The sequence below is a fragment of the Austrofundulus limnaeus genome, unplaced genomic scaffold (assembly GCF_001266775.1).
Source record: "Austrofundulus limnaeus strain Quisiro unplaced genomic scaffold, Austrofundulus_limnaeus-1.0 Scaffold173, whole genome shotgun sequence".
NCBI lineage: Eukaryota > Metazoa > Chordata > Actinopteri > Cyprinodontiformes > Rivulidae > Austrofundulus > Austrofundulus limnaeus.
This window is the reverse complement of record NW_013952575.1, coordinates 569,384-582,975: the sequence shown is the minus strand read 5'-3', so window position 1 is coordinate 582,975 and position 13,592 is coordinate 569,384. Positions and strand designations below refer to the sequence as shown.

At 39.8% G+C, this 13,592-nt stretch overlaps 1 protein-coding gene across 1 annotated transcript in view; it reads right to left on the bottom strand.

Annotated features, from left to right (window-relative positions):
- Positions 1 to 783: 783 nt before the first annotated feature.
- The window catches only part of kitlga (kit ligand a), a gene marked incomplete at its 3' end in the record, with an annotated part of 72,217 nt that continues 59,408 nt past the window's right edge, over positions 784 to 13,592 (bottom strand). Inside the window, 4 exon segments of the mRNA XM_014017616.1 lie at positions 784 to 928; positions 3,502 to 3,660; positions 4,476 to 4,532; positions 6,325 to 6,438. Coding sequence (XP_013873070.1) covers positions 784 to 928; positions 3,502 to 3,660; positions 4,476 to 4,532; positions 6,325 to 6,438 — 475 coding nt within the window.

Genomic DNA, 13,592 nt, shown 5'->3' with positions numbered 1-13,592 from the left:
AATTCCTAACATTTTTGTCCACATAACGATAAAGATTGGTGGTAGTGTTTGCACAAAACATTGTGAACTTTTGACAGTTGGCAAAATGATTAGGAAATTCCTGCCAGATGTGAACCTTGGACGTACCATAGTCCATATTATGACTGCTGTTGCTATTTATGCCTGCAAATAACCATAGATTTCTATGTAAATTCATGTAACATGAACTTGGCAACAGTGTAAAAGTTTCTAAAATAGTATTTGAATGAACTTACAGTATGTGAAAAATTGAATATTGGATTTGTTTTAACATGACATAAATTTACTTTGGTTTTGGCTGTCTTTGAACTAGCTGCTAGATCATCAATCTGGTCATATTTCTAGGTTATAACTTATTATAAGGAATATATTAATGACTGTCTTTACACTGTTTCCACAAAACAATCAAAGAAGCAAATAAAAACAAAACACTTAAAAAAGGCAGAACCTTTCCTTTAGGACTGATGCCAGTTAATTAATAAAGTAATGAACATCAAATGTTTGCACAATGGAAGTGCAACTATTGATTGTAATGACTGTTTTAGTATTTAAGCTTCATAAAGGTTTGCATTTTGAATGAGTGATCAAAGCTGATGTGTGTATTTTGTTGCTGTGAACAAACACTATAAAACAGAGCTTCTAACACTTGTGGTTAAAGTAAAAGTTTCATACAGATCATGTCAAACATTCAATTTCTTTGAAAAATAATTTGCTTAAATGCAAAAACCTCCACATATGCCATAAAATTTATAAAGGATGATTCACCTGGTGTACTGGGACAGGGAGGAGGATCACACTCATATGAAAAGTCTTCAGAATTTGCAGCTCCGAAGAGTTCTTCGACAAAATTAAAGTATTGCTCTGTTTCCCACCACTCTCGTCTGTAGTGGCATTCAAAATCCAACATTTCCTGTAAACATGAAAACATTTGGTTATGGAGGAAACTCTGGTTCTCTGAAAAATGAGTGGGGTTTCTCACTATGGGAAGCGCCTTCAGGCGTGACCAATCATTAAAGATCCAATGCCACCACTTCTGTCCCTGACAGATCAACATGTGCTTGGCACAGGAGCGCCCTCCTCTTATGCATCCCTGCCCGACACTTGGCATTCTTATGTGCCTTTTATCCACATGATCATTCAAGCAGGGCATTATAGTGAGATATCTTACACAATTGTCAGAGAACCAGGATTACCTCTGTAACCAAAGGCTCTCTTTCAAACCTTGCTTGGTATTTCACTGTGGAACATATGGCAACTCCATAGCCTGGCCCTTGCCTTCCTAGCAGCTCTGCTCAATTCTAGTTTCCCTTCTCTGCTCTATCTGGGACTTCTCCCATAGACAAGGATTTCACTGGCAGATTTTTAGCCAAACCAATCAGAGAACATAACGTCGATTTTCTGCGCAGTGTCTGCTTGTAGTTTATTCTACCTGGGCCAATCAGAGAACAGAAGGTGGAGTTTTGAACAATGTCGATTTTCTGCGCAATGTCTGGTAGTTAGTTTAGCATACGGCAGTGGAGGAAGTGAATGAAGCCAGTCTGTTTATAAGGCTTCAAATTAAAATAAATTTGTCTGACAAAGCAGCAGCTCTCATTTACAGTCGTCTCGTTCGGCTCGGTACTTTTCTCCTCTCAGTAGGGTTGTTTACAGCACAGGCGATTTCCTGTTAGCTTCTTAGCTTAGCCTCCTTCACAGCGACACACACACTTCAGCAGAGACCACGCCTCCAACAAGAATCACTTCTCTATAGCAGCGCATCCAGACCCTCGTACGAAACAAAGTGAAGGACAAGGGTCTGGTGTTTACCAGGCTACCAACTCCCAGATGGCATACTCTGAAGCATAATGTAGGTCAGATACATGAAGGTTTTCTCTCCATCTAGCCCCCCAAGGAAGTTTCTGCTTTCCTTTGCTTGCTGCTGAGTTTCTGCTGGCCACTACAATTACCTTGTCAAGTGCTGCTTTTTTCCCCTTCAGAGTGCAGGAGGAATGGTTAGAACCCCCCATGGGAGCGGCTGTGGCAAATGACCTATTGCCCCACTGCTTCTGAGTCTGTCGTCCCTGCTGACAGGATGATAAACATGGATCCCTTGTTGTTTCCACTGCAGCCCCTCACTGCCGAGGCTGCAAAACTCTGACGAGCCGGTGGCTCCACTTTGTGTAAGACACAAGTCGAATGCCTCACCCTGATTCTCCCTCATAGCTTGCTGCAAGGCTGACTGCCTCTCCAAACAGCCTCTTAGCTTCTCTCCAAACAACCTCGTAGCCCGCAATGGCCTTTCTTCACCCTTGTCATCTTGTGATGCAGGCCACTTGATGGAGAGTTTGCACGCATCATGGAGGTCGACTTCACAAGGTGCCAGAGAGGGCTGAAGTCCACCATTTATGGAGCTGCCGGGTTGTGACAACAAGGCAGCGGGAGGGAGAATGGCATTCTCATCATCATCCTCACTCTCCCCCTACAGGAGTCTAATTTTATGTCCACCTGGTCGTCTTCTCCATGGTTGTCCTTGTCCTCAAAGTAGAGAAGTTGACTGTACTGGTGGGAACTCCTTGACGTGGCTCTCCAACTCCACCCTGTCCCCCCAACACACACTTGCCATGCTTGTCTAACCACTGGACTTAACACCAGGCTGCGTCCCCACCTCAGAGTGACATTGGTCAGCTTTTGAGGTTGCTGCAACCCATAGGCATTTTTGCAATATCCGTAGTGCCACGACATGACAGTGGCCATATGAGCAAGGGTCAGCCGGTGCCTTCTGTGCATGCTTCACCTCCATGCATGCGATGCAAAGGAGATGTGGACGTCCTTAGCCTGGCCACCACACGACATCCCTAAGAAGAACCAGTGGTTGCCATCCTGTTAACACTCACTTTCACCAGCTTGACTTCATGACAACAAGGATGCAACCAGCTATTAAAGCGAGGTACGCCACAACGCGAAAAACCCACCAAAAATTTTTCTTGATGAAAAATGTATTTTTCTTGATGAAAAATTGTCAACAGCTTCAAAATACCCAAAAAACCCACGTTCTGGACCAACCTTGATAGCTGAGTTGGTGAACAGTTAATTGAGTAATCCAGGATCAGGACCACTGAAGGAACTAATTTAAACTTCACATGGAAGAAAGGCAGAATGACAAGTGTTGGGCAGGGGCACTTATAAGAAAGGGAGGGCTCCCCTGTGCCAAACATGTAAGGACATGGCATTGGAGGTTCCATGACTGGTCACACCTGAAGGCGCTTTGAATAGTGAGATACCAAGTGAGGTTTGAAAAGGAACAGTTTACATCATTAGTATTTTCTTTGTGTAGATAGGTTGAAAACTCTTCCAAAATAGCACTTTGGTTGCATTTTCAAACTAAAAAAACAGGATCTGTAACCATAAATTCCAACAAAATGTAATCACAGCAGTGTTCCAAAACAGCTTTTCTAATGGCAGCTTTAAGAACAATAGTAAGAATTAAAAAAAATATTAACTTACCCGATTTAAGTCATTGATGATCATTCGCACATTCTGAAGACAATGGTTGACTAAATTGATGTCCTGTTTATTGGATGAAACATTTCCAAACTTATCGGCTAAATCTTGTATACTCTGCTCCAAGTAGTAAATATTTAATTTCACCCAACACATTCTAGCCTAGAAAAAGAAAGTCATAAAACATTATGTACTGTCTTACATATTTCACATACAGTACAACATAATGTGGATTAAACTTATTAAGGTATCAATAAGAAAACTTTTTGGACAGTGAAAATCTATCAAATGCATCCAATTAGTGAGGTTTCACACACAGAAACACTACATAATAGCTACACTGGTCAGCCATAACATTATGACCATGTTCCTGAAATCAATTTTCTGTTGCAGCAATTATAATTTTGACCAGTCAGGGTTTGGAGTAACATGGCGTGTTATGAATGGTGGGCTAGGATCCTTTTGTAAATAGAACGGTTTCATGAAATGCCATGCCACTGCAACTTTTGGTTGCATTCTTTGAGCCTTTCTGTAAGAATTTTGGTAGAGCCCTTCATTGTCCTTCATTGTTTAGAATGTTGGGGTAAGGTGTTAGTGGAGTCTGGGGAGTTACCATGTTATGTGGGGTTGGTCTACATGCATGATTTGGCTGGAGTAAGATTTAAAGTAGCATTTATGCTAATAATATAATCCAGGTTTCTAGCCCAGTGTAACATCCCAAGAAGAGAGTGTCACTTCACCTGTCAGTGGCCATAATGACTGCTTATACTGTACATTATTTTCTAAAGTATTGTTAAGAAAAGGTCCAACATTATCATCAGGCTTATTCGTTTTTAAGATCAAATAGTACACATGAACATCTTATTTTGGTATTGTAGTTTAGTTGTAGAAACAAATATACTGTATTTCAATCTAAAGTGAACCTACAAAACAATACAATACAGAACTTTATGTGGGTAGATAAAATGTTGCCTTACCACTTCTTTCGGAATGTAAAATACAGGAATTTTATAATCTTTTGGAATATTTTGTTTCTGTAAAAAAAAAAACAAGAAAGTTACATTAGTTGGACTTGTTATTCAAATGTGCAAATGCAATGACAAATAAAAAACAATGTTCACAAGCATTGCAAACCTCTGTATGCCAAATCAAAATCACAAATTGATTTTAGAAATGTTGGGCAATGCTTTTTTACTGTTTAAGGAGAGCATCGTGCTTTCTACTAGCAGGATGGAGTTGCAGGATTATCATTCCCTATGATCCACATTCTTCATATTTGACAAAAATATGACTTAAGTTAAAAAAAGTTCAAGTGCTAAACTGACCTGACTTCATATCAGACCTACCAGTATTTAAACCATTTTCACAGTAGTGATGGTTCGGTTGCAAACAATCTGGCTCTAAAAATATTTGCAACTGACCCATCGTTACTGTGAACCTGAGTCATATCTTTGTGAAGACTGTGAACCAACCTTAGAGCTTCCATCAGTCTTTGACGAGACTGAGAGGAGACAAATCCTAATTGGGAGCCATTTTTTTCTCAATACCAATTTTTACTAAAGACTTTTGTTCTTTTTATTTAACCTTTATTTCAACAGGGAAAACATTAAGAACAGTTTTTATTTACAATGTTGGCCTGAGAGTGCAAAAACACTTAAAACACTTAAAAATGGGAAGATGGGGAAGGGGAAACAATATAAACAGTACATAAAAAATATAAAACAAACGCTACATTCATTCACTTGCTAAAAGTGTCACTACATGCTGCTTTTTCTTTTTGTTTTGCACATTTTATGCACATAATATGCCTGAAGAGAGATTGAACCTCTTTATTTAATTGAGATGTGACTTTTTTTTTTGTTGTCTTTTATCATTTAATTTTGCAACACTCTGTTCTATGTTGAGTATAAAAAGCCATATAAGTAAATAAACACTAAAAGAGATGCAAGTGCATTCAAACTTACCAAACAAGGGTGTGCTAAACTGGAATGCAATGGCATTTTGTGGCACAGCAAAAAAGAAGCAACAATTTCCAAAAATAACAAAAAAGAAATAGACAACAGCTAACATTTTGTTTCCTCATTGAAAACAAATGCTTACCACTGCTTCTGGTGCTCCTGTTTTTTTGAAAGCTATTGCTTCTTTATTGCTGTGCCACATAAACAAGCATTTGATACAATGTATGTTACTACATTAGAATTCATTTTACACATACTTGGTAATAACTTATTACACAAAAAAATCTGAGAAGCCACTTGGAATTCAAAAGAGCTCTTTTGAGTGAGCCGATCTGGCTCTCTAAAAAGAAATGTAATTCCCACACTATGAAAAAAGTAACATTCATTTAAGATATACACTATATTGCCAAAAGTATTTGCTCTCCCATCAAAATGACTGTGCACCAGTGCGCAAAGCAAGGCCCATAAAGACATGGATGGCAGTCTGGTGCGGATGAACTTGACTGACCTGTACAGAGTCCTGACCTCAACCTGAGAGAACACCTTTGGGACGAATTAGAGCAGAGACTGAGAGCCAGGCCTTCTGTCCAACATCAGTATGTGACCTCACAAATGTGCTTCAGGCTGGTCAAAATTCCTCATAAACACACTCTTAAACCTTTTGAACAGCCTTCCATAAAAGTTGAAGCAGTTCTAGCTACAAAGGGTGGACCAATGTCATAATGAACCTTATGGATTAGGAATGAGATGCCACTTAAGCTCATTAGTCAAGGCAATACTTTTGGCAATATAGTGTATATATCAAAATCTGTCTTGCATGGGTTTCATAGCAATTTCACAGCTCTGGAATATTTTTCTAACAGCTTACCAAATTAGAAGGTAAATCGTGACAGCCATCAGTCACGGCGGTAACTTCGAATGTAGCTGAATGTACCCCAAGTGTGATGAACAGCAGGAAACGGACACAAACGTGTATCCAACTCTGTAAAAAAAGAGAGACCAATATATTCAGTCAGCTGCACAAAAAAGTAGTTCTATAGCATCACAAGTGACCCTCCTACCTGGAGATATCAATGACAACAAATGACTGAAACATGTCAAGCTGAATCAAGACTGCTTCGTTGATGATTAAAGAGGTTTAATTCGAATTCAAAGAGCTCTTTTAATGGAAAACGTTTGGTTTGAGTTTTAGATATGAATAAGATAATAATAAAAACCATTGGATCAGAAGCAAAACATTTTCAAGAATCAAAGAAGAAAGTCTTATTGTCCAATATTAATCTTGCTGGGTTTGCCAGGTCCTGGATAACTGGGAAACTACACTAGTGTACTTTCTTAAAATAGTGCCAAAATCTACACTATGTTTTGACATGTTGAAAAATCAAAAACTAATCAGATTAAGATTATGTTTGTCACAACAATCTTAAATTCCTTTGATTCAACCACAGGTTATAGGCACCATTGATAAACACAGTGAAAGCTGCTCAATTGCCACTTTAAAATAGCTTAAATCAGACATTTAAAGTAGTTTCTGATTACAGAATGTCTGCACATATGTATTTGAGTAGAAGCGTGTCATTCATTGGTCCTAAAATTAATGTCAAGGTCAGTACAAACTGCATTTAAAATTACCACCGAAACATATTTTATTTTTTCATGCTCTGTTTTACAACTTAGATTATTTTGTTGGTGTTGTTTTTATGCTTATAAATTTCTATTCACCCAAAAGCAGCAAACAACTATATTTCAATGACAGCTAAAGTTTGTCTATATTATAATAGTAGCTCTCTAAATTTTATTGTTGTTTTGGACAACTGATGATGAAATTCAGCAATGAGGGAACCAAGGAGAACCTTGGGGAGCTTTTATTCACTATTTTTAGAGAAGGGGTCAATAAAAAAAATTTCAAACAGGGACCATATTTTTTCTTCAATGACTGTCTGGGGTCCAGCCTTTGATGTAGAACATATTTATAGAAAAGAAAACAGTCAAAGATGGAAAATTAAGACTAAATTAGGCTGTTTAGTATTATATTTATTATAACCAATTTTACGGATATAAACTGTATTTTTGTATTTAATAAGTTAACCTTCTTGCAAATAATTACATAAATCTCAGAGAAATGTCAACCCAACCTGTAACTACAAAACTTCTGAAGAAATTTTAGGAAGTACTGCTTCAAAATCATTCATATAAAGCAAAAAAGTAAAATAAATAAATAAATAAATAAATAAATAAATAAAAAAAATCAAAAAAAAGTTTTTGGAATAATCTAAGATGAGAAAGATCACTGATCACATTATTTTGATCTTTACACAGTAAAAAATAATATAAAAAAACTTAAAAGAACCAAAATCAAAGGTTATGTTAATTTTTTTAAGTAAAGAGAAAATAGATACAGAGAGAAAAACAGAGAGAAGTAATTAGAAAGATTGAAATAGCGATTAGAAGTATATTAAATATACACCAAGAAAACACAGGACCACACACCCAACATCTGTCCGCTCACCTGAAAAATAAATGGATAAATACATGGAGGACATATATAAATATATACACATACCCATACATATGTAAAGATGTGCATACATACATGCCTACATTCATAAATATTGTCAGTATATTCACACAGACATATATACACACTCAGTGACCAGTCAGAACCCCCCGGATCAGAGCACCTGTTTGTGAGCAATTGTGAACATGCGTGTATATACAAGATTTCTCCAATGGAATATTTAATAGTGACTGTGGAGGACCGAGACCCAACCCCCAAGACACGAGGCAGACATAGAGAAGACCAGAGCCCAAGGGCCCGACAGGGATCCCGAGCGCAGAGCCCCAAGGGGCACCCGCACGGGAAGATCTGCCCACCCACCCCCAGATCAGACCATAGGGGAGAACTGGGAGAGTCCCCTCAGCGACCACAAGCACAGACCCCGGGGCCAGCAGCGACAAACTCATGGGCCCACCGGCACCCGCCATACCAGAGCAGATCCAGGAAAGGGCACAGTGGTCTGGGCGCCCAGGGCGCACCCCCTCCAGGCCAAAGCCCGACAGGGCCAGAGGCCCCAAGCCCCAGCAGGCAGTCACCAGGCCAGGCCGGCACACACCCCAGCGCCCAGCCCCAGACCCCGGGAACCCCCAGCACGCCACCGGGGGGCCGAGTAGCAGCGGGCCCCCAGATAAACCAGCAGGAGGGGCAGCCCAGACCGCAGCCTGACAAATACCCAAACATAAACAATCGCACCATCCCACCATCATCCTCATCCCCACTCAGTCAAAGACATACAAGGACGCCACATTCCACTCATATCCCCGATACACACTCTATACCCCCCAGGTCCAGGACATGTACCCACCCCCTAATGGAGGCTGCACATACCCGAACCCAGGAGGTAGACACAATCATTCTGAGGTGGAGAGGAGCAGATAGCCAAGGCCAAGGTTATGTAAAATTTTCAATCTAAGATTTTTTTAAACGGTGGTGGTGGGCTTTTCGTATGTTTGTGTGCGCGCGTGTGTGTGTGTGTGTGTGTGTGTGTGTGTGTGTGTGTTTACTTGTTTTGACTGTAGAGTGAGGACCATTCGTGCCATAGTTACTATCAAAGTGAGGCCTTTGATGTAAAGTGAGGACCTCTTCAGTGTCCTGACTTTATTTGCAGCTCTGCTGTGCTTTACTAGTTAGGTTTAGAGGTATGGTGTGAATTAAGTTTTGGTTCAGGTTAGGGTTAACTATAGACCAGTAATTGGTAATGTTAGCGAAAATATCAGGGTTAGACACAAAAATGAATGGAAGTCAATACAAAGTCCTCAGTTTGATGCAAATATAAGGATGTGTGTGTGACACGACACCAGTTCTGTGTGCCTTCATTGGCTTTTCAGTCCACTTTGGGTCCCAGACAGATTCTCTGTGCTTCCTGTTTTTTCTTCCCTCTCTTCTTCCCTGCGACTCTTTTCTGCCTCACCCTGCTCACCTGAGCAAGAAGATGCACACTCCTGCTCTGCCTCTCCACCTTTCTCTCCTTCACTCACCTCCTCCACTATATCAGCCTGTGTACTTGTCTAATACAACTGAGAAGTGTTAGATTAATGTCAATCACCAATATCACACAAGGGACATTGGGAATATTTAAATATTACATGTGTCACTGTACAGTTCACTATGATTTCTATATTCCTCATCACTTGAGGGAACTGCGTCACAATAAACAAGACTATGCTTTTTTTTTTTAGCTCATGGCACTGGTACAACAGAGGTTGTTGGTTTTGTAGCACAGAACAAAAAGTTGTAGCACCAGCATAAATTGTCTGTTATAGTCTCTAAAACCAAAAGCATGAATTGTGGGTGTTGTAGGACAGGGGTTAAACATTTTCAGAGAGTTACTTCAGGGGTAGCCTGGGTAAAAACCAGACCCTTGTCCTTCATTTTGCTTCGTACAGAGTGTCTGGACTCTCGGCTATAGAGAAGCGAATCTTGTGGGAGGCGTGGCCTCTGCTGAAGTTTAAAATGATTGGATCGCTTGGCCGCAAGTGCCAGTTCCACTGTGACGGAGGCTAAGCTAAGAAGCTAGCTGGAAATCGCGTGCACTGTAAACAACCCTACTGAGAGGAGAGAAGTACCGAGCCGAACGAGACGACTGTAAATGAGAGCTGCTGCTTTGTCAGACAAATTTATTTTAATTTGGAAACCTTATCAACACGGACTGGCTTCATTCACTTCTTCCACTGCCGTATGCTAAACTAACAAGCAGACACTGTGCAGAAAATCGACGTTGTTCAAAACTCCACCTTCTGTTTGCTGATTGGCCCAGGCAAAATAAACTACAAGCAGACACTGCGCAGAAAATTGACGTTCTGTTCTCTGATTGGCCCGGACGAAATGCTCCCCAAGAAATCCTAGTCTATGGGAGAAATCCCAGATGGAGCAGTAAAAAAAACTATAAACTAGAATTGAGCGGAACTGCATAGGAAGGCAAGGGCCAGGCTACTTAAATGTACAGAGGAACATGAAAGGCTTCTTGTTTGACACAAACATACATCTGCATGATTCACCTTCAGTTAAAATAGTAAAGCATTTACATGTGAATATTTTAATGTTAAATGTTAGTTCAAACATGAAAAGTACAAATCTCTACTGGCTTGACTCAGTCGGTAGGGTGATCATCCAGTGATAAGAGGCCTGGGGACAGAATAATTTTTTTACATATACTTTCTTGTTTAAACTTAGAATGATTCAGTTTAATTCAGTTTTTCATAAAGTGCCGAGTCACAACAATAGTCATTTCAGGGCACTGTACAAGTGAATATGTTTCTAGTGCAAAGGATGCCACGCCTTAACTACAGACAGTGCTGGGTTTTCTTATTTAATTAGCCAAAAGTCCATTGTTGAGGGAATTTATTAAGCAGTTTCTTTTTATAAACTTTTCTACAGCCTCCAATGCACTGCTAGCAAAAGTTGTTGCAAACTATTCTTGATCGAACCACACAGTTTGATCTTCCCGTGGCCATTAGGGCATGATCACTGCCTTGGGGTTATATGGTCAGCTGCTAATGGTCAATGAATGAGGAACTGCAACAACAAAAGGCTGATGGGAGCAAAAGACAAATGTGGACACTCCAACGTTTTGTAATTATATGTTTAAATGTTGGCTTGGTTTAAAGTATGGAAAGTATTTTAAAGACAGACACAATACCCATATGGCCACTCAATGTAAAAATAGTTTCCCATGGCTACTTTACAGGCTCATGATCTAACTGTTTCCTTTATTTTGGCTGACCTCCTTCCTGTACTCTACACCAATCACAGCATATTACGCAACAGGCCTGCAATTCTCCTCTTAATATAGATCAGATTCAGGGCCAGTCGGAGCCCTGCCTGAATCGATTCATTAACCTGGCATGTGAACCTGCCCTTGGATAAATAAAGCTTTGGCATGTTTTAAAAGAGAGTGGGATAAAATGCTGAGCCATGGGATCTCCAGGCCTTGCAACCAGCACAACAGGAACCAGTTCTACAGTTTCTTTAAACAAATGTTTTAAAAGACAAGCTTTTCTTTCGCAACCTAGTGTCCAAACATTAATCTATTTTAAAGACAACTCACTCAAAAAACAGATGTCAACTGGTTTCACCCAAATGAACTGGGTAATAGTAAAGCATACTTTACATGTACTCAGCAAATGTAAAGTATGCGTTTTTCTTATTCTAACTTTGATCAGTTTTAAAATATAAAGATATCTGTGGGTTTTTCACTCCTGCGTTGTTCACCATAACCAGTGGTCGGCAGCACTAATCTAAAAATTAATTAAAACCCTAAAACACTAACTCAAAAATTTAGGTTCCCTAATTCTAAAGCACCAACACAACCCAGTCAACACATGAACATTCTTCAACTGAACTTGAGTCACATATTGCCATGTTGCTCTCTTAAGACTTATCATTGACATTCCACAGCCATATCTGGGTTCATATATAGTCAATATGTCACCTGGTGGATAAGTGACACACATACTGTATGAACAAAATGTGCAACAGCTTTCATCCTCAGCTGTTAACATTAACTTTGATCAATAACATTTACAGACCTAAGTTAGTGCTTCTAAATTTGGCCTATAAATTTAGCAAGTGCTAATCCACTAATAAATTTTAAAATGAGCAAAAGCCCTAAAGCACTAATCAAGAAATTAGTTCCCCTATTAGTGCTTTAGGGGAACTGTGAATGACCATAACTTTATAATAATTTGCACCATCAGAAAAAATCTGACGGTTTCTAAAACCTGAGAAGTTGCACTTTAAAGCCAACATGGATTTATTTGACAACTTACCAACCCAACCACTGTTGTGGTAAGATTTTGAAAAACACAGTGAAGAAACCCATCTCTCTTAGACGCGAGTCATTCGGCCAATCACAATCAAGATAGATGTTCATCTCGATTGCGATTGGCTGAATGACTCAAGGTCCACCAAAGATCTTCCATTATGAAGAAAACCATCTTGTTTCTGAAAGGAGTCCATGAGAAAATGTTCCAACTTTATTGCCTCTGGTCCCCCTTCACCCTCCAAAAAAAAAAAAAAAAAAAAACCTTAAAAACTTGACGATTCATGGAAATGACTTCTTTGGTTTTTAAATCTGCAATTTTTGCCAAAAAGCGACATGTTTGCATGTATGACATATGCATATGGTATGCCTCAGATGAGCCGGCTTCATGCATCGCTGAGTCAACCCCTTGAACCAGCAGCTCAATCCGATAAGGCTCCAGCCCACTGGGCTCTGCAGCATGCGTCTCCCTCATCCTCCATTGAGGAGGGGTTGAAAAATCTACTACTGTGCTAAACTACCTGCGTTGCTCTGGTTACTCCATGGTTACATTCACACTGCAGGCAAATGAGACCCAAATCCGATTTTTTTTTGCCCCATCTGGCCCATATCTGATTTTTTATGACAGTGTGAGTGCGACAAATCTGATTTTTTCAAATCCGACCCAGGCTGTTTCAATATGTGGTTTTAAATCAGATACATATCTGGGGTCAGATTCATAAAGGATTGCATGGAAACCATATTAAAAGTGAACGTACGGCCAAAAGACGAAAACGGCGTATGCCAAAAAAAATTCAGATTTATAAAACCGTGTGTACGCATGCTTCACCGCATTTTCCCTTTATAAATCACAGCTTTGCCTCATAATTTGCGCACAAGGTCCCGCCTCAGGTTCTACCCTCTACACGCCCACACTCAACCATAAACAGTCAATGTAAAGTACCTCATGAATGTTAAGATGTATTTAAATCAGTCAGCTGATCAATGTCAACAAAAGTGATTGGCTCAGACACGCGCTGCGTCGTGCGTCTGGAGGATGACAGGTACTGAAAGCTGCTCACGTGAACAGATTGTCTGTAATTTACACAGCTTTTCCCTCATTTTGCAGGTTTACAGACATTTAGAGAAATCTAATGATTTATTTCAAAAACTCAGCTTCAAATTAATTTTCTCTCAGAACCTGCAGGACGATAAAAACAATAAATAAAATAAAATAAGTCAGATAAAGTTAAGTTCACCGCTCTTCTCCCCCGTCCTCCCCCTCTCTGCTTTGTTATCTGCGGCAGACCCACCCCCCCACACACACAGACATCCCCAC